This window comes from Morchella sextelata (genome assembly GCF_020137385.1).
Source record: "Morchella sextelata strain SCLS chromosome Unknown scls_23, whole genome shotgun sequence".
NCBI lineage: Eukaryota > Fungi > Ascomycota > Pezizomycetes > Pezizales > Morchellaceae > Morchella > Morchella sextelata.
In genome coordinates, this window is record NW_025408638.1 from 279,318 (window position 1) to 304,440 (window position 25,123).

General features: G+C 48.8%; 7 protein-coding genes across 7 annotated transcripts; 3 read left to right on the forward strand and 4 right to left on the reverse strand.

Moving 5' to 3' along the window:
- Positions 1–3,191: 3,191 nt before the first annotated feature.
- H6S33_007317 (uncharacterized protein) lies at positions 3,192–5,537 on the forward strand (the record flags this gene model as incomplete). The annotated part of the gene is made up of 3 exons (XM_044838985.1): positions 3,192–3,956; positions 4,010–5,230; positions 5,286–5,537. 3 exons carry the CDS (start codon positions 3,192–3,194, stop codon positions 5,535–5,537), a joined length of 2,238 nt encoding a protein of 745 aa, XP_044688853.1.
- Positions 5,538–6,017: 480 nt separating this feature from the next.
- Positions 6,018–9,288, forward strand: H6S33_007318 (uncharacterized protein; the record flags this gene model as incomplete). The annotated part of the gene is made up of 7 exons (XM_044838986.1): positions 6,018–6,022; positions 6,398–6,430; positions 6,494–6,612; positions 6,812–6,988; positions 7,061–7,085; positions 7,165–7,731; positions 7,803–9,288. 7 exons carry the CDS (start codon positions 6,018–6,020, stop codon positions 9,286–9,288), a joined length of 2,412 nt encoding a protein of 803 aa, XP_044688854.1.
- A 1,016-nt stretch (positions 9,289–10,304) lies between these two features.
- Positions 10,305–12,099, reverse strand: H6S33_007319 (uncharacterized protein; the record flags this gene model as incomplete). Its single annotated transcript, XM_044838987.1, has 3 exons — positions 10,305–10,969; positions 11,043–11,515; positions 11,771–12,099. 3 exons carry the CDS (start codon positions 12,097–12,099, stop codon positions 10,305–10,307), a joined length of 1,467 nt encoding a protein of 488 aa, XP_044688855.1.
- Positions 12,100–13,463: 1,364 nt separating this feature from the next.
- Positions 13,464–14,093, reverse strand: H6S33_007320 (uncharacterized protein; the record flags this gene model as incomplete). Its single annotated transcript, XM_044838988.1, has 1 exon — positions 13,464–14,093. The coding sequence occupies one exon, from the start codon at positions 14,091–14,093 to the stop codon at positions 13,464–13,466; it is 630 nt and encodes a 209-aa protein (XP_044688856.1).
- A 704-nt stretch (positions 14,094–14,797) lies between these two features.
- H6S33_007321 (uncharacterized protein) lies at positions 14,798–15,206 on the reverse strand (the record flags this gene model as incomplete). Its single annotated transcript, XM_044838989.1, has 4 exons — positions 14,798–14,856; positions 14,934–14,992; positions 15,043–15,098; positions 15,174–15,206. The coding sequence occupies 4 exons, from the start codon at positions 15,204–15,206 to the stop codon at positions 14,798–14,800; spliced, it is 207 nt and encodes a 68-aa protein (XP_044688857.1).
- A 1,312-nt stretch (positions 15,207–16,518) lies between these two features.
- Positions 16,519–18,879, reverse strand: H6S33_007322 (uncharacterized protein; the record flags this gene model as incomplete). Its single annotated transcript, XM_044838990.1, has 1 exon — positions 16,519–18,879. One exon carries the CDS (start codon positions 18,877–18,879, stop codon positions 16,519–16,521), a length of 2,361 nt encoding a protein of 786 aa, XP_044688858.1.
- A 1,810-nt stretch (positions 18,880–20,689) lies between these two features.
- On the forward strand, positions 20,690–23,615 carry H6S33_007323 (uncharacterized protein; the record flags this gene model as incomplete). The annotated part of the gene is made up of 4 exons (XM_044838991.1): positions 20,690–20,946; positions 21,017–21,127; positions 21,187–21,416; positions 21,475–23,615. 4 exons carry the CDS (start codon positions 20,690–20,692, stop codon positions 23,613–23,615), a joined length of 2,739 nt encoding a protein of 912 aa, XP_044688859.1.
- Positions 23,616–25,123: the final 1,508 nt, after the last annotated feature.

The window sequence follows — 25,123 nt, forward strand, 5'->3', positions numbered from 1 at the left end:
ACTAGATTAGTAGTAATAAATAGAAGCTTTTTTTGTTTATTCTTTACGGGTAGTGACTGGATTGACCGGAAAAGAGAAAAAAAACCGCAATTGTTGTGTTTTGCTGCACCATATCATGGTGGTACGTACTGGGGGTGGGTAGTACGCCGAGTGGAGTACATGGGAGAGTAAATGATTGCCTGCCTACAGATAGGTTGTAGGTTCGGTCGTGTCTTTTTTTAATTACGTCGGTGTGACGGCAGGAGGTACATGTATGAGTGTGCGGATGTGCTGCTGCTGCTGCTGCTGCTGCAGGAACCCAGCTAGGGCGACTGGCCTGGATAAAAAGCCAAACCACGGTTCAGCTGTACTATCCGGGTTTTGGCAGCCACAATCCATGTATCATTCCCGAAAAAGTGTTGTTTACGACCTCACGACCGCAGCCCATAACAAAAACAACAACAACAACAACAACAGCTTTGGTATGTTTGTTATGACGACCCACCCCCCCCCCCCCCCGCGGGGGGGCTGACCCACTCAACTCCAAACCGACCGAACCGGCCCGCAGCCCACTTTACCCGTTGAGTGAATGGCGTGACAACTAGGGCCAGTGGGAAGCGAAATTTGGGGGAGATTTTGTCAGTTAGCGCTGTTTGAGAAGTCAATTGCGAGATCGGGGATCGGGATGCTAGTAGTTTTCAGCTGAGGTCTTTTTTCCCCACCGAGGGCTGAGCTGGATTGGCCAGGATAAACAATCATAATGTATCACTCGCCAGTAGTTAGTAGTATTTACCGAAAGCGGGTGTTTGTTACCTAGAGGCGTCGATAGGGCAACTATCACAACAACGCGTTTGGCCGACCAATTTTTTCATTCCTTTATCACTTTCAAAGTGCACCACGGAGTTTCATCGGTTTGTGGTCTGGTGAAATCTGGACTCATCTATGAACGGCAATTGCCACTTTCTGCACTTTGGGTCGGCCCCCTCCATTTTTTGTATGGTGTGTCTGAACCGTAGCTCCGGTTTCACGTTATGAAAGTCGATTGGCTGTGGCCTTGGTGTTTTCGATGTCTCGACAATATGTAAGTAGTAATGTAAACACAGTGTTGATATCGTGGACACATACTCGATCAGTCAATAACATTGCAATCTCTATTGTGGGGGGTTGGGTGCTTGTGTTAGGACCTGATGCTAGAACCACAACGGTCTTGACGTTCATTCAGTCATCCAAGCAGGTGTCCGTCGATCCAGAACGCAGGTACAAGAAAAGTTTGATAGAAAGAGATCACCAGTGCAGAGGCAAGTTATTAGTCCAGGAGGTAGAGGGGGAGGGAGAAGTGGATATTAGTCAAGTCGTGATCTAGAGTAGACACTTGTCATGACGTGATCCCCAGATCTGATACATGTAGTTAAGCCACCTCTTTTTCCGCTAAAATCTCGGCACGGGACCAAATTTACGTTTGGTATCACTCGCACACTCGTTATCTTATCTCGAATAGTACGAATCAAGGCTCATGATCTCAATCAATGTCTCTCCGCATATTACAGGACCAAAACAGAAGGATTTGTAACAGGCCTCTAGCTCTGCACATCTTACTGGGTATATAAAACAAGACTTTCTGTCCAATCTGTATGTGCAGCTAGATCCTCGAATGGGGCGATCGAGTTCATAGAGTACTTACATATTACCCTATATAGCCACAGTATATAGGGTGTTTTATTGGGTATATATAATGTGTAGATTTCCGGCTGCAATCAAAGGGAGCATAAATTTCTAAGGGGCCAAGACATATATAACATCCCGATATAACTATATTCAATGCATATGGAGGAGGATAACGACAGTTATGCGCTCCTTTTTCTCATGGAGGAAGACATAGTCTGCTAGTTATCTCTATCGATAAGTCTACACCCAATAATTGTCTTTGACATTTGATAGCCTTGGAGTCAATATCGTAGCCCCAATCTAGTTAAGGCTAACTACCACTCCAACTTTTCATAACGTTTTCTGATCCGGATCGCCACCTAGACCCTACCGAACACTCTAACTTCAGGAGCAGCATTAGGTACTCAGTCAATAGAAACCTTTACAGGCCAACCCCTCGCGGATAGATATTGCGCTGACAGTTTGGATGCCTAGCTGCTTGTCAAACGTATGAAATAGGGGATTTTACCCATGAGTTGCACATGAACTCTAGCAATTTGGGCGGAGACTCACATCGCATGTCTCGCCAGCTCGTGGTGCCAAAATTTGGAAGCTCTTTTCGCCACATTCAAAAGCTGCATAGTGGCGACGTTAATACACCACTAACGTGATACCCCGTACTCCAACTAATCTCTAACCAATCAATCTAGCCAACCTTTTCATGCGCAGTATTCACGCCATCCCACAAACGAGCTGCACTGAGACATTATTACACCACTCGCTTAAAGAGAGTTCTTACTGTGCCGCATCCTCCGAATTTCACAACTGGCCACTTGGAGGATTTTCCGGACTGGTGGTGTGCCCCGGGAGGCAAGGAATAAGATTGGACGTCAATTAGAGTGCATGGCGCTTTTTCAGCCCTATGTACTGATTGTCTTTCGTACGCAATGTGGCAGCCATTGGCGCGTTTGTGTTTCTCACATCGAAGAGGTAATTGGCAGCTTGAGGTTAATACTCTAGAGTAATCAATGCAAGATGACAGATCTAGTTCGAGGTTATGTGGGGCTGGATAGGGCCTCTTCGAGGGCTTCGGCATCTAGATCTGTAAGCTATCACTTGCAATTGAGGATATCGATGTTATCGGCGCTCAGTACCTTGTGCCTGATTTTGATGCCGACTACTTATAACTATAGCATTGCTAATGTTGGGGGAGGGAGAAATAAACGGACAAGCTAACTGGTCATCAGAGGGCACCTTTTAATTTTGGGATAACGTCGTAGTATCCATTAATGGTGAAGTGACTGGTTATGTGGTAGGTTCGGTATTGCGAAAATAGAGGGTAAAGGAGGATAGACTTTGGAAGGGCCATTTCGTGGGACTAAAAGTAACAACCTTTTGGTCATGATGCATGAATTATGTTGAAAACATGAAATCGCACTCGTGGTGCTTCAGCCGCGCTTAAAGCGCTCGAGACAATAGCATTGTCAAACCTCACGTTATCGATAACGAACAAATCCTCACGCAGACCCCGCCATTGCCACCCCGTCAAACACCTCAAATCGCCAATAATGGAGTCCGAAATATCTGCCGTCCTCCCATCTCTCGACCCAGTGATCACAGAGTACTCTGTTGGCTTCCTCAACCATGCGTCGACCTCAACCTCGCCTGACGCGGACATTGAGCTCGCTGAAGCAATCAGCACTGTAAGATCGATTCTCCTCGACGCGGCACCCCCGTCGGTGTCAGAAGCGTCGATCACCGCGCTGGTAGAGAAGCTTGCGAGACAGCTCGATGAGGCTCATGGAGATGAGAGGAAGCTTGCGTCTAGTAAGGCGAAGAAGTTGGACCAGACGATCCACATGGCGTCGCAGCGCAACATATCTTCGACTATGGGTCTTGTCGGTACTGGGATTGATATCGATGCAGTTGGAACAAGGAAGGTGGAGAGTAAGGTTGACAAGAAGAAACTCGAAAAGGCTGAGAGGAAGATCAAGGCAAAACAAGACAAGAAGGTCATGAAGAACGTTACGTACGAGGCGTCAAAGTTAATCACTACAGACGAGGAGAATTACGACGATTTTTATATGCAGGTCAATCCTCTTACTTTGGGATCGGGGTCGCAAGGGAAGAGCAAGGATATCAAGTTGGACCGTGTGGATGTACAGATCGGAGGATTGAGGATATTGAGCGATACCACGCTTACTTTGGCCTATGGAAGACGGTATGGTTTGGTCGGTCAGAACGGTATCGGTAAATCCACCCTACTTCGCGCACTCTCCAGACGTGAAATTGCTATTCCTACGCATATCACAATTTTGCACGTCGAGCAAGAGGTAGGTTCCCTTTTAATCCTTACTCTATAAAGCCCAGTCCTAATAATTATTAGATAATGGGAGATGATACTCCTGCTTTGAAGGCTGTTCTCGATGCCGATGTTTGGCGTAAACATCTTCTCGCAGAGCAGGAGCGCATCACTAAGGAACTCGCTGCCATTGAGTCTCGCCCAGATCCCATCACTGTCTCTGCATCCTCCGGCTACCCCAATACGGAGCGTGAAGAATTGGACACTATCCTCACCGATATCCACTCCAAGCTCGCAGAAATGGAAGCCGACAAGGCCGAATCTCGCGCTGCGTCTATTCTTGCAGGTCTTGGTTTCTCACAGGAACGCCAACAGCACGCTACCAAGACATTCTCTGGTGGTTGGCGTATGCGTCTCGCCCTTGCTCGTGCTTTGTTCTGTAAACCTGATCTTCTGCTTCTCGACGAGCCGTCTAACATGTTGGATGTGCCGTCTATTACTTTCTTGTCCGAATATCTTCAAGACTACCCCTCCACTGTTCTCGTCGTCTCCCACGACAGAGCCTTCCTTAACGAAGTCGCTACAGATATCATTCACCAGCACTCTGAGCGTCTCGACTACTATAAAGGTGGAAACTTCGACGCTTTCTACGCTACGAAAGAAGAGCGTCGCAAGACCGCAAAGCGTGAATATGAGAACCAGATGGCCTACCGAAAGCATCTCCAAACTTTCATCGACAAGTTCCGTTACAATGCCGCGAAATCGTCAGAAGCCCAATCGCGTATTAAAAAGCTGGAAAAACTGCCAAAACTCGAGGCTCCGGATGACGAGTACACAGTCGTATTCAAATTCCCGGAGGTCGAGAAACTATCACCTCCGATCATCCAGATGACCAACGTGTCCTTCTCATATACCCCTGGAAAGCCAATAGTGGAGAAGGTCGATCTCGATGTACAGCTTGATTCTCGAATTGGTATTGTCGGGCCTAACGGAGCTGGTAAAACTACGGTATTGAAGTTGTTGATTGGACAGCTGCAGCCATCTGGTGGATTGATTACACAGAATCCGCGACTCCGAATTGGATTCTTTGCGCAGCATCACGTTGACGCACTCGACCTAACACAGAGCGCTGTGGGTTTCTGCGCAAAGATGTTCCCCGGCAGAACAGATGAGGAGTACAGAAGACATCTGGGAGCGTTTGGTATTACGGGAACAACGGGGTTGCAGAAAATGGCGTTGCTGTCAGGAGGTCAGAAGAGTAGGGTAGCGTTTGCATGTTTGAGCTTGACAAATCCTCATATCTTAGTGTGTCTCCCGCTCATCCTTACTCTCCTATTTTCGTTCCGCTGACAAAAATTAGGTCCTCGATGAACCGTCTAATCACTTGGATGTGGAGGCCATGGATGCGCTCTCAGATGCGCTCCGCAATTTCCAGGGTGGTGTGCTCATGGTATCCCACGACGTCACTATGTTGGCGAATGTATGCAAGAGGCTGTGGGTGTGTGATAACGGGACTGTCGAGGCGTTTGCGGGTGATATACAGGCATATAAGAAGAGGATCATCGAACAGGCCAATTCGAAGGGAGTAGTTACTCAAAACCATCATTCATAGGCCTGGTTTGGTGTAGGTTGTTGTGTAATCTAGTAGTGAAAAGGAATCCAGCATTTGTTTTATTTATTATTTTGGGTAGGGGTGTCAGCGGACCACTCAGATTTGTGGTTTCAACGTTACTTGCTGCAGTACTGGGGTAGGAGCTTTTTAGCACAGATATATATACATATGGGGAATCATAGATGATTACTTGACCAGCTGGTCGCCGGGTTGAAAGGGTATAACATGTTCTTAATTATTCTCAACGGATATACTTATAATTATGCAGATGAGTAACTGGTCGGGAGACGTATAAGATCGAAAGGATTTGTAAATACGACGTAAATAGTTCTTTGGGAAGACCCTGCACTGATAGGCTGTCCAAGGCCTCCAACGTGATAGAGTACGTTCGAGTGGTTACACGAAGACTAGCTACACGAGAGCCTCAACCCCGCGGCTTTAACGTTGATCCTTTACACGCATCAATCAACATACCCCAACATGGAGTTTGTGGGGCTCGCCGCGAGTATCGCTGGACTCATACAAATCACTGGCCAAGTTGCTGGGTTTGCTTCAGGGTACATTGGAAAAGTCAAACGAGCATCAGAAGACATCGGTAATCTCAGAAACGAACTCAGCTCTCTGGAGGAAGTGCTCCATAGATTAGAGCGTGTTGGCGATAGATGCGCTCCAAATTCGTCTGAATTGCAGAAGCTTGACATTTCACTTCGAGAATGCAGCGTTAAGTTGCAAGAACTTCGATTAAGGTTGGAGCTAGGGATGAAAGGGAGTTGGCTACGGAAAACATTCAAGTCCTTGAAATGGCCCCTGGACGAAGCAGAAACCACGCAGTTTATGACGTATATCGAGAGGCGTAAAAGTTTATTTATGATTGCCTTGAGCATAGATAATTTGTGAGTTGTTCCAACACAGTGTTGTCGTTCTGTACTGATTATATATGATTTATCTATATAAAGTACAATATCACAATCAATCGAAGGGCAAGTCGTGGCTGTGGATAAGTCTGTGAAAGATATCCAGAACAGAATCCAGGTGGTTTCTGAAACCCAAAGTGACGAGAAGGCTTCTCGTGATAGTAAGTAGGATATGATTCCTATTTATTATTGTACGATCTCCCCCAATGCTCAAATTATTGCCCCGCCCTTTCTTAAAGAGCGGCGTTTTCAAAAAAGTTCTACAAAACTTAATAGACAACAATAAGACAATTTCAAAATAAACTCTTTTTTATGTACTCTATTTATCACAGAGGGTATGAGGTTAATTGAGTTTTACAGGGGAAAGACGCAAGGTGGTTCTCAATTGGCTGTATTCTGATGATTTTGATACAAAGCACACCGATATCAGCAACCGGAGGCAGAAGGGTACTGGCGAGTGGCTCTTAAATTCTCCAGAGATGCAGAGTTGGATTATGGGATCGCATCCGTCTAAATTACTCTGGGGCTATGGGATCCGTAAGTACATGCTACTGGGTCTAAAGGCAGTAATGTAAGATACATGTATCTAGACTAACTAAACATTGATAGCTGGTGCCGGGAAAACTTTTATTAGGTATTAGAATTTGTTTTGATATAACATATACATTAAAACTTGGATTAGTCGACTAATGCCTCATGAATCCTGTACGTAGTTCCGGTGTGATCGAGCATCTCAAAGACCGGGCTGATGCGTCTGACTGCGGTGTGGCATATGTCTACTTTGATTACAAAGAAAGAGACAATCAAACACCTATTCTAGTTCTTGCGAGCTTGGCTAAGCAGCTTGGGTACCAAATTCCACACCTACCGCAGAAGATCAGCACACTTTACGAGGAACATGTGAACAAAGGCAAACGACCTAGCCTAGAGGAGCTTCTTATCGTTCTTTTATCAATATTCGCTTCATTCAAACAGGTCTTTATAGTCTTCGACGCGTTGGACGAATGTAACCAGAAAGGTCAACGAGATAAATTTCTCCCCCTGTTCCATTCTTTGGGGGAGGGCGGTGCCAATTTATTTATAACAAGTCGATATTACCCTGAAGACATACAGGTGTCGTTCAAAAATGTACCAAGAATAAAAATCATGGCTTCCGGAGAAGATATAAAAAGCTATATTCTACAGAAGCTAGAGGAGAACCCACGAGTAAAGCGTTTGGCTGAAAAGGCTAAATGTGAAGATAGGATAATTTCCGAACTCACCGAACGCGCGAATGGAATGTAAGGACTAGTGACCTCCACTTCATTATTGTTTTCACAGCCTGATTAAGATTTGTTCCATATGTATGCAGGTTTCTACTCGTTCATTTTCATATTGAGTATCTCTGCCAGCAAACAACAGCAAATCAGCTTCTGTCAGCGCTTGAATCCTTCGGTACCGAAGACTCGTACACAGAGAAACATCCTCTAGATACTACATACGACCGTGTCGTGGAGAGTATCCGCCAACAACCGAAACGTCTTGCTGAGCTCGCAATAAAAATACTTTCCTGGATTGTGAAGGCACAGAGGGCACTCACAGTCGAAGAGATACAAATAGCGGTGTCTATAAATCCAAACCTTTCTGCACTTGACGAACTAGATGTGCCAGAAAAAGCGACACTACTCGAGGTCTGCGCCAGTTTGGTGATAATCGACGAGAGTAACTTTGTGCGTCTTGCCCATCTTACCGTCCAGGAGTACCTACTGAGGAGTACTGTTCTCTTGTTGGAAATCGACTACGAGATAGCCCTGGCTTGTATAACTTATTTCTCATTCGAAATATTTACCGCAAACTCGCCGCACTCAAAAAGTACGCTTAAACGCGAGCTATACGCGTATCCATTTCTCGAATATGGGGCCAGACACTTGGTTTATCATCTTAAACATTGCAATGAGATTCAATCGAAGGATGCAATTCTCGAATTTCTCAAACGTCATAAACAAAGTGCTTTTTGGTTTCGGGCGAACTTGAGTTTAATGATTATATTGAATTCGATCTATCTTGAGGAGATGATATTTCCTCTCCCGTTTCATATTGCAGTGTATTTCGGAAATCGTCTGGCAGTAAAGCATTTATTAGACGAAGGATTTAGTGTCTTGGACTTGGATGGATTCGAACGGTCAGTAGTACATTGGGCAGCCATGTCAGGAGAAAGAGCGATTCTCGAATTACTGTTGAAATACGGGGCCGAGGTTTTGAATTCTGATGCGGAGTCTTATACGGCCCTACACTACGCCTCTTCCTCCGGACACGTTGAAATTGCAAAGCTCTTGATTGACCGTGGTTCTAATATTTCTGCTACAACGTACAAGGAGGAAACGCCACTCCACCTAGCGGCGGACAGCGGTCATATAAAGATGGCCGAGCTCTTGCTTGACCGTGGTGCTCGTGTTTCTGCTACAACAGACGACAGTGAAACGCCACTCCATCTAGCGGCGGACAGCGGTCATGTAAAGATGGCCGAGCTCTTGCTTGACCGTGGTGCTCGTGTTTCTGCTACAACATACGGCAGGGAAACGCCACTCCATCTAGCGGTGGACAGCGGTCATGTAAAGATGGCCGAGCTCTTGCTTGACTGTGGTGCTGATGTTTCTGCTACAACGTACGTCGGCAGGGAAACGCCACTGCATATTGCGGCGGACAGCGGTCATGTAAAGATGGTCGAGCTCTTGCTTGACCGTGGTGCTGATATTTCTGCTACAACGAGCTACGGGAAAACGCCACTGCATATTGCGGCACTCCGCCGGAATTTTACGAGTGTACGAGCACTTGAATCCCGGTTGTTTTCGTTTTAGAGATCCCTTGGACGACAGGGGAACACTAGAACTTGTTGAGGCGTCGGGCATGTTTGAAGAGGTAGTTGAATGTTTGATTGATCGTGGTGCCGAACCCTACGCTAAAGATATCGATGGACATACACCACAAGACTGCATGCGTCTCCATTGCAATATCGACGAATCCATGATTTAACGACCAAATCACGACAAAGCAAAATACTCAAAACAACGATTTTCATTGCGTACATTCTTAATTTTGTCTCTGTCTCAATTTTCCATATGTCTTAGGCACCTGTAGGATGGGGGGGATAGAGTGTTCATGATCAGTCAAGTGGATTTCTTTTCTCTTTTTTTTGGTGAAGGGAGGGCCACCGCGCCCCGGGAGGGGGGGGGGGGATATATATGGTTAGTCAATTGAATATGCAAGCAATGTTTTTTCTCTTCTTTCTACAAACATCCGCTCCTCGCCCACGACGTTCCAACGCAAATGCAGTAAACGTTTCTGGGGGACAAACATAACGGCGCCGTGAGTATTGAAGCGTGTTTTGGAAGACATGAACGGTTGCGACAGAGCTAGAGACATTGCATGCCCCACAGTAGAGATGACAAAGCTATTTATGTAGAAGCAAGGAAATGAAAGCCCCTATGACCCACCACTATCCCCATCTCAGCTCCCCTCCAGGAATATATGCCTTATAAAAGAGAAACCGTCAACAGAATCATTGGTCTGAGAAACCCTAGCACTGTAGATTTCTGTTGCGCTGGGGTTGGGCTTACGTGGTTTGATATGGGGATCATGAGATGTCACTCGGTGGCTGGTTTCCTGCTGGGACATACCGGGAGCTGGGTTTGGGCTGATGGTGGTGGATTTGGTTTTGCATGGATATATATAGGCCGGTAATGTTCGCAGGGAGGGAGGGCGGGAGGGCGAAGAGGGGAAAACACAAAGAGAGAGAGGGAGGCGAGAAGCAACAACAGAAAAGGGAAAAGGGAAAAGAAACAAAAGGGAAAGAAACAAACTCAGAGTGCCAAAACTAAGCCATAGCCAAAAAGGCGCAAACAGCCACCCCCACCACCCCCACCGCACTCCAGCTCGCCCTCCCCGCCGCCGCCGACTCCTGCCCCGATCCCGACCCCGACCCCGATCCCGACCCCGACCCCCCAGCTTCCCCACCCCCACTCGTCCCAGTCTCTCCAGTCTCATTCGCCCCAGTTCCCCCGCCACCACCACTCGTCTCCGTCCCATTCGCCCCGCCCGTCTCCGTCCCATTCACCCCCAGCACCGTAATCACCCACACCTCCCCGCTCCTATCCGCACTAAACCAGACCCTTCCTCTTTTATCCACCGCTAGCCCCACGGGCCTAAGACACGCCCCCGGACAGCCCGTGCGGTTCTTTGTCCACACCACATCCAGCACCTCCCCCGTCGGCGTGCCTCCCGCGAACGGCAGCCACGACACTTTGTACCCCGCAGGCTCCTTGCGCGCCGAGGAGCCGTGGAAGGTGACGAAGGCGCCCGGGAGCGTCGGGTGGAATTTGATGTCGAGGGGGGCGGTGTGGGCGTCGAATGGTAGGACAGCGGCGGTAGTGTTGCTGCATGTGGTGACGGGGGGGAGGGGGAGGGGGGCGCCGACAGAGAGGGCGTTGTAGGGAGCGGGGAGGACGGTGGGGTCCCAGACTGTGAGGCAGGTGGGGTAGCCTGGTTCATCCTATATCAGTGACGGCGCTCAACCCAGCGCCAGAAAGACAGGGAAGTGGGGAAGGAGGAGTACCGTAGCTAGGCCCAACATAATTTGGCGTTTCCAGCGCCGTCGATAGCAGCCCATGATAATTCAGCTCCTCCGCCGGATTTCTCTCATTTACGTCCACCCCCTCCAGCACAATACTATCCGGCGCGTTCTCCACCGACCATACGCCGCCGACGTTATCCTGCGCGACGCCGACACTGTTGCGCAGGCCCCAGCCGAGCAGGGTGCCGGACGTGGTGAAGTCCTGGTTGGTGGTGAGAGTGCTAAAGGCCTTTAGCTGGGAGCGGCCGGTGGTGATGTCGCCGGAGCCGGCATCGATGTTGGATGCGGAGCCCCGGGAGACGAGGAGCGTGTTTGGGTGTGTGTGGGGGGTGTAGAGGGTGCGGGTGATATGGCCTGGGTTGGTGAGGTTTGTGATGAGGGCGGAGGGTGGGAGGGTGCTGAGGGTGGTGGAGTTGTAGGGGAAGGAGTGGACGGTGGTGGTGGAGGAGGCGAAGCTGAGGGTATGTGTGTTAGTAGTAGTAATTGATAGTGGTGATAGATAGCAGAAGTATTAGTAGTTGTACACAGCAGTAGTAAGCAGTAGTGATACTACATGTACATATATACTAATAATCCGCACAAATCGGGACATTAGTAGCAGCCACTAACCACATCCAGCAACCACTACTACCACACTCAACCACAACCACCACCGCTCCTAACTCCACCCCCAAAACCCTAAAAGCCAAAAGAAACTACAAACTACTCACATCGTCGCCCCATCACCACTCACCGCCACCCCATGATACAGATCCAGCCCGCCATTCTCCGCCACCACCACCCTCCTCATCACCTCCACACACCCGTCCTGCCCCTCTGCTAACTCCAACGCAATAATCCCCGATCTATCCCCCGCAACAAGCAGGTTCCCACGATCATCGAACGTGATGTGCCGCGGCGTGTTGATCCCCTTGACGACAAGCTGGAGCGTGTAGCCTGGGGCGACGGCGGGGGGTTCGTAGTCGGGGGTTAGGGCGCATGAGAGGGCGTGTGTTAGTGCTGGGAGCGCGAGGGTGCTTAGGATTGCGAGGAGCGGCATTTTTGACTATTGTTGTGGGAGGGGGAGAGGGAGGTGGGTGAGGTGAATGAGGTCAGAGAGGTGTGAGGCTGAAGTGCTGGGATCGGCGTGTGTAACGGTGGCGAGTGATTGGCTGTGATGCGGGTCATGGGGTGTCACTCGTGGGTGTCACTCGTGGGTGGTTTTTTGACCTGCGGATGGTTTCAAGACCTCGGTGGGTATAGCACGGAAGTAATGGTTGTCGCATCCCCAGAGGCATGGGTTATTTGTGTGTGTGTGTGCGTATTCTTCGCGGATAGTAAGGTGGTCCTTTCGTGGCTCTGCTAAGAGATCTCTTTCCATCACCCCGCAAGCCCTCTACCACAATGCGGGTCAGCAGCATCGACAACAGAGGGTCATAACGATCACAACCACCCCGCCGCGGGCACCCCACTACTTGATCGAAGTGCCGTAGTAGATTGGGAGTCGATCGTGATGTAATTGCATATGTAGTATCCTGTATATAACGACTGTATCCTCCTTTTACGAGCACGGCGCCGCAAGATCGAATCGATCATAGGACTAGTAGTAATACCCAGCAGCTCGAATCCCGACGCAGCAACACCAGGCAGGTCCTGCTACCATGAAGAGAGGGTTGGAATATATAGTTCTCGTGCGAATGCGTATTATTTCGAGATAGTGCTCCCGGGCGGAGGATGTGTGTGAAGTAAGACAGAGAGGCTGATTGTTTCGTTCGAACGAGAAGAAGGGAGAGAAGGGAAGTCCCTCTCTGCTTCTGCCGCCTTGTCTTAAGCTAGTGGTCACAGTGTCATAATCTTAAATCCCTAACCCTTATTAGTCTAAGCTAGCTACAGTTGGTCTAACCCCCGCAGCGTGCGTGGACGGAAGGGTTAGGGTACATGTAGTCCCTGGGCGGCCTGCCTGGGCTTCAGCGCGCCTGACAGAGCTAGAGGCAGTTCGGGGTTGGTTACAATTGCATGCATTCAAGGGTTGTTTTATGTGGGGTATATAGCAAGACATGGGGTTGTGTTTGGGGGCTCGAATCCAAGGTTTTTTTTTAGTCTCTGTTGGCGAAATATCTTGCGGTACTGATCATTGACATACTGTTCAATTGAGTCGTGGGAGCTGCACTTTTTGCTTGCTATCTCACGGGTCAGTGAGCTGATATATATATACTGATACTGTGATCACACCAAGACAGCCCTTCAAAGATGAAAGAAAATAATTTACATCTCCATTTATCATACACACATACATACAAGCTCATAACCCATGAACAGCCATTGATGTAATCTCGGGCCAATCCCTCGAGCTCATTACCATAATAAAAGTAAAAAAAAAGAAGCTATAAACAAAAGAAAAATATATATATATAATAATAACAATCAACCCTTCAACTTCTCCCACGAAGCACTAACCCTAAACAGCGCCTCCCTCGCCGACTTCGCCGGCTTCACCATGATCTCCACCGCCCTAATCGGCTTCACCGAGATCTGCACCGGCCGCGCAACCAGTGTCATGGCCGTCCCCGTCGTCGACGAAGTCTCGGTCCTGACCGGCCCCTTCGGCGTCCGGGGCGTCTTGGGCTCTGCCTCCGCTGGATCGGTGTCCTCCACAACCACCTTTGGTATTGCCGGCCCGCTCTCCTTACTACCCCCCGTTGCGCCTGAGTCGGTGCTTCTCCGCCGCGCATTCAGGGGGCTGTCGGAGGCCATAGATGCCATTGACATCTTCCGCTCCACCACCATTGCCCCCGCCCCGCGCCCGCCACGGAGGAGCCGCCGCCGCCGGAGCCAGATGTAGACAAACATGGGGATAGCGAGGGCAAGTGAGACGAGGGCGACGAGGAGGACGACGGCGGTGGAGTTGTTGAAGCCTGGGATGATAGATGCGGGCGCTGTCTGCGGGGATACAGGGGAGACAGAGATTCCTTGGGAGCGGGGGACGAGGGGCGTGGAGCGACAGGTGTGGAGGAGAAGGGAGAGGAGGAGGAGGAGGAGTGTGTAAGCTAACATTGTGGTTAACTGGTTTGTCGTGTCTATATGTCTGTGCCTGCGACAGTCTGGATTGGACTACCAAGTGAATGGGATCCAATTAATAGAGACGAGAAAGGAATTGATTGAGTCGCTTGATCAACAAGCAGAGAAATGAAAAATAGAAAAGAAAGAAAAAAGAAAAAGAAAAACGTGCACGCACGAAATGGAAATAGCAAAGGGCTGTAGCCTTGAAAAAAAAAAAAAGATCAGAAAAAAGAAGCTTCGAACAGCAACTATATGTCCATTCCTCGCGGACTGCGCTCACCTCACCTCCCTTACCTGGCCAGGCATTTCAACGCTCAGCGCATAACTTCGAACCGCGTCACGACCTCCCTTCTCTCCCTCTCCTCTCCTCACGCTGGTATTTGCGTATCACGTAGCAGAGCTGCCAAAGTTTCCAGAGATCTCTAACACGACCCCTTTCGTTTCCCCAGGGTGGTTTTGTTTCGCCATTGGCTCGATCGGGTTTAGCGAGGACGAGGTGCTGCTGATATAAACTTCCTAAGCGCCTCACACAACTTTTGGGGGTGGGCGCTGCAGGCAATTTGACAGGCTAACACCAAGCGGAGAATTAAATTTCGTTAATCGCGAAGCTAGGACGCGGTTTGAGAGTGACAGGGTGCGGTGCAAATCTGTCTGGCTAGCTAGCTGTCAAGCCTTTGGGAGCTATTTCGAGAGTCCCACTACCGTACTCTAGATGACCTGCTAGCTAGCCTGAGTGTAGATCCCTTGTGTAGGTACTCTACCTTCATGTTGGTGAGGTTAACCTCCATATACCATTCCAAACATAGCAAGAGCTGAGAAGAGAAGAATACGTACCAGCACCATTCTTTTCTGCAGGAACCCTCCCCGACCCGGGAATGTTTGGACTCCTCGTTCTGAATTGTTTTGGTCCCTGAAACCGCGCCGGGTAGTGTACCTACCCTACACGTGATCCCCCAACCCCAATCCGGCGCTTGAGCCCGGCCGATGGACCTCTTGACGCTGAAGGTCATTTATAGATAGACTTTACAAATTTACAACAACACCTCCTGAGCAGTGAAAATCACGGGCACTTACCTCGCTCACGAAAAAAAGACCCGAGATCGCCATCGATTACACTTACTGCCCATATATAAGTGATAACGTAGCACCAGGGAAGTCGACTATAAAACTTGCGGAGGTTTTCGTGATATGCGTGATGTGACGCTGTACGTCCTACGTGCAAGCGCCACAGAGGCACAACCGTTGGTATATGCTGTAGGTCATACATATATCCCGACGATTGGATTGTGGGCGTTTAACGACGTCGGACGTCGCAATTTTTTCAGCCCCTAGATGTGCACTTTTGCCAGTGAGACAGATTGGCCAGTCGGAATTGTAGCGTTGTCATTGAGAGGGCCCGGGGCGCCCTGCATGTTCACCGTTGATCACTCGGGTTCTGTCACAAAGCCTCCGCTTCGAAACTACCGATCATATATAGGCCTAGCTAGACGGTCAGTTTGAACTGAAAGATGGCAGTGATGTTCTCTGCTATTCTTGCGCATGACGGAGAGAGACGGGTTGGCGCGATTGACCAGCCTCAATCGAGCTGGCGAGGGGGCCGAAAGACAACTTGTTGAATCAATGACGACGTTGTACATGTAGTTATATATCAGTAGATCTAGAATAAATGCGTAGACTTGTCACCTATCCCTCTTTCCCGCTAGCGTCCACCCGAGGCCACAGTACCAATACACGTACCTTGATTGCGAGACCCAGTACCTAATGCGCAGGTCTCACAGAAATAGTCTGTTCCCGGGCTCTAGAGAGACGTTTCTGCGCCACTTGATCAAGAGGTAAAACAGCATTGACACGAGGCTCCATCAGAATAGCAAGATTAGGAGGAAGCGCGTTTTGGCTTATGCCGTTACTATATCAGCTATATGTATGACCTTCATGGCCCAATACTTGCACTTTTCAATCATGCTCCTGTTTCTGTGACATTGAGTGCTCCACGTCTTAGGTGTTATGCTCATCAGGCCACGCGTTACCAACTTCGGCTTCGACTTCATGCTGTGTGGTTTTTGTCAATACTGAGGTAGAGTACGTTGTGCGTCTAGGAGATCTCCGCTCTGTCCCGTACATATTGGTTCATGATCTGCATTTTTTTTTTTTTTTTTTTTTAAATCATTTCAATTTCTGTTTCTAGGTACACAATGATCGCGTAAAGTATAAACTATGGCGTAAAGAAACCTATCCCCTTTCCAAACTTATAACTCGCCCCCTAGTATAAAGCAAAAAACAAAATTCCAAGCAAAAATAAAATATAACAAAAGAAAGATAGACGCATATAAATAACAGTGAACAATTTAGAGGGAGGGCTAGTTGCCTTTCCCTGTGAAATCCTTCTGGCCATTGGCCTTATGCTCTCAGTGAGACTTTACTAGGACGCGTAGACTGTGGGTATTGGGCCCATGAGTACTGTTGATGACGTAGAGGAGGAGGAGACTGAGCTGAGGGGGGATGAGGTTCCTGAGCCTGACTCGAGTGGTGAGGGTCCCCGGCTGACCGGGTAGCCTGTTCTGGTTTTAGTGATGTAGGCCCCTAGCAGGAGGGTAAGGGTGTAGTTGTCCCAGATTTCCTCAAGGGATGTAACTCCTTCTAAGGTTTGGGAGCGGGTGAGTGCAGAGGCGTTGCATTGTAGTATGGCGTGGTCGGGGGTCTCGTCTTCGAGGCCACATTTCCGGCATTTGGGTGAGGTGTGTAGGTTGATCCAGGATTGCTGTGCTCGTAGATAGCTTTTCCCTGATCTTATTTGATGGATTCTTGTGGCGATGAACTTGTGGAGGTGTGTGAAGGGTAGGGGGGATGTGTCTAGTCTGTGTGTGTAGTAGGTCGGAGTTGGGAAATGGGTACGCCAGTTATCCAGCAGTTGTTGCTTGGCTCTGTGGGCCATCTTGCCTTGATCTACCCCTTCCTCGATTAGGGGGAGGAGCAGGGAGCAGAGGTGCTCAATAGGTGTATGTGCTACGCCTTTTTTCGCTCTGGAGTTCCATTTCTTTGGTGGGTTGGGTCGGCCTTTGAGGAGGGCGGTGTGTGAGAAGGTTCGGTCTCGAAGGGTGGTGGGGAAGTGGGGGTCTGTCCTTCCCGTTACTGGGTTTGCTAGTGGAGAAGCTCGGAGGATCCTGATGGCGAATTTGCACTTTAGGAAGTGGAGGTATAGTATTAGGGGGGGGGCTTTTGCTTCCGCCCATAGGACACGGTTATTAGTGGCTCTGAAGCAGCCTGTTGTCCATCTGAGGACTGCATTCCAGAAGGTATTCATTTCTCGGAGCGCTGACGTTGGGGTAAATACATTTGCTCCGTAAGTAAGCATGGGGCGGATGGCGAGGAGGGCAACTTTCCTGCAATTTGCGGGTGATAGGCCTTTTCCTGCTGAGGAGAAGCGGTTGAGAATGCCGAAGGCTGCTCTTGCGGCCGCCGTTCTTCTGATGAAGTGGGCGTTGGGGTTGAAGTTGGGGGAGAGCCAATATCCGACCCATCGTACTATGGGGCTGGGCTGGAAGGCTTGACCGTCCAGGAGTATTGGGAGGTGTGAGGTGGGGGACTTATCGCGTGGGGTTCTCCAGTGCATTAGCTCCGTCTTCCCCACCGAGAATGTAACGTTCTTCGGGGAGGCCAGAGCTGTAAGTTTATTGTAGTGGGTCTGGAGTATGTCGATGTTTTCCCCATATGATGGGGAGGCCACTGTAATGGCTAGGTCGTCTACATAGGAGAGTGAGATGCCGGGGGCGGGGTCATGTTGATGGAGGAAGTTAATATAGATGAGGAAAAGAAGTGGTGATATTGGGGATCCTTGTGGGACTCCGACTTGGACGGCTGTGGGGATTTTGGGGGATCCTTTAAACAACAGCGTAATATATCGGTCAGATAGGAAGGAGAGGACCCAGTTCGTGATGTAGGGGGGGGTATGTTTTTCTGAGAGGGTGGAGGCTAGGTGTTGTTTGAGGACGTGGTCAAAGCCTCCTTTGATGTCTAGGAAGAGGGTGGAGACTTTGAGCTTAGCCAGCTGCATGGCTCTGGCCTCGTGTATGAGTGTGGTGACTGCGTCTCCAGTGGACAAGCCGCTGACTGACCCGCATTGGTGGTTGTGGAGGAGTCCTACGGCTTTCGCTATTACGGCCAGGCGGAGTGTTATTATTTTTTCCAGGATCTTGGAGAAGGTCTGGAGGAGGACGATTATCCGGTATGCGGCGGGGGAGGAGTAGTCCGGTTTGTTTGGTTTAGCGAGGATTACTCCATTGGCGGTTTTTAGGGAGAGTGGGTGGTATCCATGTTGGATGAGCGGGTTGAGGAGGGCGGGAATTATGCGGGGGTTGGCTCTGTGGATACCTTTCCATACTGAATATGGGATGGTGTCTGGGCCGGGTGCAGAGAGGTTGGAGGTGGGGCCCAGTGCGGCTTGAACTTCATTGGGTGTAATGAGGGGGGTGTTTGGGAAGTGGATGGGGGAGGGGGAGGGGCCTTCTAGTCGAGGGGGAAAGAAGGCGTTGATGAGGTTGTTGTTGAGGAGGGTTGGGGTGGGTGAGTTTGGGAGGGTGGGAATCTTATCTTCCGTCCTGTTGGCCATTTTCTTCAGTCTCCACACATCCTTTGTGTCGGCGTTGGCGATGAAGGCGTTCCAGTGGTCTTGTTTTGCTTTCTTTATGGCATTGAAATAGGCGTTGCGCGCTGCCTTCATCTGTTCATGATCTGCATTGCTGGCCCATAGATACATGAAACCGCCTGTACTCGCGACAGGCATGAAGTACCCGAATATGCAGCCGCAAGTTTTTGGTGTATTTTTGACTTCTACTCCAATGGAAATTGCAGATTAGGACGTGCATTTTCGGGTACTTGTTACCTGCTGCGAGTATGCCCATACTCCCGAGATCCCGATGCCTTACAGGTATCTAGGCGTGCAGAATCAAGGTTCCAGGCTGTGACATGGAAGGCCGAGCTAGAGAGCAATTAACAATCCGGCCCGGGGCCGGGTTCGGTGCACACCAACACCGAGATCAACAAAATATGGCGTAGTTTCTATGCCCCATGCCATAAAACTTGAGTCTGCAGCTATGAGAAGAGATACTCGGATCTCGCAGCAGCTAGGGGCGAAGCTTATCTCGTTAGCTCGGGCAGATACTGGCGGTTAAGCTGTAACTGTACGGTATAATAACGGGTTGGCTTGCAGATGGAAGGGCTACTTTACCCGTATTGAGAAAGCCCGTTGGGTGAAGGTGGCCGTCTAACGGTCGGTTTTAATAAGCTAGATCAATGCTACTCGGGTCGGAGTGCTGCTTGGGAGGGCTCCCGTGCACGTGTGGTTAGGACACGAGCACTGATGGTGACGGTCACGCTGTGACATATGTGTCTTAAACTAGCCTTCCTCCTGCTATCTGGCCGTCCCATCTGTGGTAGGCTTTTTAACAAGCAGCTTTCCGCAGACGATTCATTGGTGCTTTGTCATATCATGAATTCGCCCTTTAGACGCCCACCATGATAAAGTATAGATACATGTATCAACTATCTCAACAGCTAGACTTTGGTACGTGCATCTCTCGTTGTGTATGCTAATAGAATTGGTAGATATCCAAGAATGAGCCATTTGGGGCCGTTTCGAAGCCTTTTGGCCGTGGGCGTCGTTGTGGTGTGGTTTAGTTTTACACAGAAAAAACCTATTATTGAAACTCCATTCCTACAAAGCTTATAGTAAACAAAATGCTCCAAAATCTGTTTTATTTCTAACAAACCCCGGCCGGCTCTCTCTAGGTTCTATCCCTGCGGTATCGATACTTCCAGGAAAATTCGGCCACCATATAAATGTAATTATGGTAGTTTCTTTTTTGCTGTATTCACGTAATACCAGCCTATCGTCATCCAGGGTTTTGATCACGAATCTAGACTCTGGATAGAGGATGACCAATGAAAGGGCACGTGCTCTCGTTAATAACTTGTCGCCAAAGCAGTCCTGCTATCACTACTCCATACAACCAAATAGTACCCACATCCTCAGAACCTCGCGTGTCTTCTCGAGTTTAAGATGGTCTATCGATAGCTTTCTTAGTTATCGGTACCTGGTACCCTGCAGCACTATTATATGGTGGAGATTAAGCTTGATCGACCTTTCAATGTTATTGGTTCGAGTTTAGCGAGGGCACTACGCTAAGGGTGGCGAAGAGAAAACAAGCTCTTAGAAACATGGATAAATACCCATGTTGAGTTACTCTAAACAGACTTCTGCCTGTCTTTGGCGGTTTGTGGGCCGTGTTGGCGGCGCAATTGAACTTATATCTACTAGAGCGATACCAAATCAAGCCCGTCAGCCTGCGACAAAGTCTGGGAACAAGACTAACGATTACTAGGATTATTGTTACCCAGTTGACCCGTTTTCGATTGTGGCTGATCTAGAAGAATCATAAAAAAAAGGGGACGACAAATCCACTCTTGGGAAGTCCTAGATACAAATATTACAACATTCCCTTCACTATGGATCTTCCAATCTTTCCTTCTCGGCATCCGTCGATTACATTCGTTTTCTATCTTTTAGGGGTGACCTAGCATTGATTAACACAAAAATGCTTCTATCCGCTCTTTTAGTACTAGTAGGCTCTGCCTCAATTGCAGTCGCTCGACCTGGACCCCATAATTCGGATCCGCCCATCCCTACGCCCTATCCGGGTGGTAATGGATTTTCATACGAGGGGTGCTACGCGGAACCTCGCGGGGTGAATGCGTTGAAAAAGTCTTGGTTTAACGATGGTATGACGGTGGAGAAGTGTTTGTCCTTTTGTGAACCAAAGTATGGGCAGTATGCTTGGGTCGAGGATAACAAGTAAGCTTTCTATATGTATTCCGAGCAATGGCTCCAGCTTGCAGCTAACTAATAATGGCTATTTGTATAGTGAATGTTGGTGCGGCGACTCGCTTGATTCAAGAATTACAAAGACGGGGGCACACGAGTGTAATAAACAATGTGGCGGGAATAGTAAACAACAGTGTGGAGGATTACGCAGGTAGGTATCTAGATCTATAGCGTTTTTCATTGGACATTACTAATTTTATCTACTACCAGGGGTAACTTATACAAACGAACCAGTTCTAGAGGTTCAGGAGCAGAGTGTAGTGCAAAAACATCTACCGTAACCGTTCCGAGTAATGATTCCCTCTTATTTACCGTCTACTATGATACCAGTACTAATGGTAACTTCAAAATAGCTACCGTTGTCCGTGAGGCTACGGTAACCGTTACTCATTCATCCACAATCACTCGTTCAACTACGGTTACGAAAGCGGGTACTACTGGTAAGTACCACGAAGTAAGCACTGGCATATCAACTTATTTTTTCTTACAATTTGGCAGTTGCGGTTCGAGCGCCCGGAAGCGGTAACAAGCCCTCTACGACTACGGTAACGGTACCGACTACAGTCACCGCTCCAAGGGAAGTCACGACGGTTACTATTCCTGGGGCTGGTCAAGTGACCACGGCCACTGTCCCAACTACTGTCCAGCTCCCAGCAGAGGTTATCACTGTGACAGTTCCGACAACCCTTACCATTCCTGGCGCTGGAGAGGTGACTACTGTCACTGTCCCTACTACTGTCAATGTACCGGGCGATATGACCACTGTAACTGTTCCCACCACCCTTACTATACCTGGAGCTGGGGAGGTGACTACCGTCACAGCTCCGACCACTGTCCAGCTCCCAGCGGAGGTTACCACTGTGACTGTCCCGACTACCCTTACTATACCTGGAGCTGGAGAGGTTACTACCGTCACAGTTCCGACCACTGTCCAGCTGCCAGCGGACATTAGTACTGTGACAGTCCCCACTACCCTTACCATTCCTGGCGCTGGAGAGGTGACCACTGTCACTGTCCCTACTACTGTCCAGCTCCCGGCAGAGGTTAGCACTGTGACGGTCCCAACAACCCTGACCATTCCTGGGGCTGGAGAGGTTATCACGGTCACAGTTCCTACGACTGTCAATGTACCTGGAGACATGACCACTGTAACAGTTCCGACAACTCTTACTATACCTGGAGCTGGAGAGGTTACTACCGTCACAGTTCCGACCACTGTCCAGCTGCCAGCGGAAGTTAGCACTATAACAGTTCCAACAACCCTTACCATTCCTGGGGCTGGAGAGGTAACCACTGTGACAGTTCCGACTACCCTTACAATTCCTGGGGCTGGAGAGGTGATTACCGTCACAGTCCCTACCACTGTCAACGTACCTGGAGATATGACGACGATAACAGTTCCTACTACCCTTACTATACCTGGGGCAGGAGAGGTGACTACTGTCACCGTTCCGACCACTGTAAATGTACCGGGAGACGTCACCACGATCACTGTCCCGACCACTACTACTCTTCCGGCAATGGATGCTATTACTGTTACTATTCCTACAACTCTCACCATACCTGGAGCAGGTGAGGTGACTACAGTAACTGTCCCGACAACTGTCCAGCTCCCAGCAGAGCTTACCACTATAACAGTTCCCACCACTCTGACTATTCCTGAGGCTGGAGAGGTGACCACTGTCACTGTTCCTACCACTGTCAATGTGCCCGGGGAAATGACAACTGTCACACTTCCGACTACTATTACCATTCCCGGAGCGGGAGAGGTGACTACTGTTACCGTTCCTACCACTGTAAACCTACCAGGAGACATTACTACAGTCACTATCCCGACCACTACTACTCTTCCGGCAATGGATGCTATTACTGTTACTATTCCTACAACTCTCACCATACCTGGAGCAGGTGAGGTGATTACAGTAACTGTCCCGACAACTATACAACTCCCAGCGGAGCTTACCACTGTCACAGCAACGTCTACTTCGACAGTTGACGTGCCCACAACTGTAACTGTTCCTACTACCGTCACTCTCCCTGGCGAGAGCGTTACCAGTACTGTTACTATCCCCACCACCGTCACTGGAGAGCCTACAACGATAACTGTTCCAACCACTGTAAATGTGCCCGGTGAAGTGACCACCGTTACTATCCCAACCACCGTCCAGGTTCCTGGAGAATGCACTCCCACGGCATGCTCAGTCGCAACACCAATCACCAATCCTGATTTCGAGTCCGGAGAAACAGGATGGGGCTCAACCACCACCGGTTCTGGACAGCTTGATATAGGAAGTACTGGCGCAATTAGCGGCCAACTGTACGCTCGCGCTAGACTTAGCTCTTCCTCGGCATCTGTGACGCTCACACAAACCGTATCATTATGCCCCGACACAAACTACCAATTCTCTATCTATGTCAGAAGACCCGTAGCAACAAGTGGGTGCGGACTTACCGTGCTTATGGATACCACGATCGTGCCTTTGAGCGGCACCATTGGCTCCGCGACTGGATGGATTACGCTCACGGGCTCTTATAGACCAACGAAATCTACCAGTACTCTCAGTCTACGCACTTTATGTTCAGGCACCGGATCGAACAGGGAGCTTAATTTGGACCTGGTGCGCTTTGTTCCTGTGTAGTGTCTTTAATGTAGAGCAGCTAGCTTGGTGGTTTATGTGATTTTTTCTATATTTTGGGACGTATTGAATTTTATATTGATTTTGTTTTGGGGGGGGGGGAGGTTATGTATGTACCTGGTAATATAGTGGAAACCATGTTAACACATTTTATGTCAGCCATATATTGCAATTGAGTTAAACGCTCTTGTTTTATGGGTATATATCCAATAAGTATATAATTATAACGCTTTTAAAAGCTGCTGATTGGCTCACTGAGAGATTTTGCTCCACTTGAAACATGCTGTATTAGATATGAACATGTGGTACTGTGGTGAGTCCATGGGGTTAGGTTGTTAATAGGTTTTCTGCCAGTTAGGTCCGGGGATCGATCAGTAGTCCGGATTTTGGCAGCTTGGTGGCTAGCTGTTAAAGGGATATTTGCAGCTTGAACGTCTGGAGAAATTGTCTGATATATCCACTGATACGCCCCCCGGGCGCCGCGGGGGGGGGGGGGGGGCACGAGATTAAGACCAGGCACACGCCGACCAGAGCAGATAGTGATGGATCGACTTTGCCTGAGAACCCCGACTGACAGGCAAATAGAGAAAAATAAAAGCCTATGTATTGGGTTGATTGAATATATACATGCAGTACCGGCCGAAGCTAGGCCGGAAACCACTTGTGTATAAATATAAGGATCCCCTACCATCTAAATCACGTATATATAAGCCCTTAATCAAATACCTCCATCACCAACCAGACCGCCCCCCCAAAAAAAAAAAAAAAAACTACAAGCATAACGCCGCGCTATAACCGGCATATTATACCGAGCTATAATTCCAAAAGGCTGTAGAAAAAACATTTTGGGGGGGAAAAGACACTTGAGTACTTGGAAAAAAAAAGTAATGAACATAAATACATATATATATATATATATATATATATACATATACGATAAAGTAGTTTCTCGCACGCGCACCCCGGACATAAGGAAAAAAAAATATAAGATTCTTAAGCCATTGCAACTCAAAGGCCGGCGCCTATATATGCGGTAGCTAGCTAGCTTGCGAACGACAGATGTAGTTTATGTAATTACCACAGACTTCCAAGATGCCCTCAAAGCAGTTCGTAGTCTTTCCATAAGTACATGTATTTGTGCATATATATATATAATGGCCCGTCTGCCTTATATACCCTAGCTAGATCCTACTATGCAAAGGAGTACTACCGGATACTGAACATCTTGACTATAGCTATTATTACCCCTACTTCCCTCCTCCCAACTGACCTCCGAACGATTTAGTTCTTTGTCCGCCTAATGTGATGAGCTGTATATATATTCCAAAATCCAAGCCTATCACGTGCACGGCGATAGGGAAGCCTGCATGCGCATCTGGCTCTTGTTCATCAGAGAAGAGTAACTATCCAGATAGCCATCAAGCAAGTCTCCCATCAGCTAGCTAGCTATAGCTAGCTGGGTCTCTGCATACTTGTAGCTCCCGGTGTTCCGTAATGCGCGCGCTTTGCCG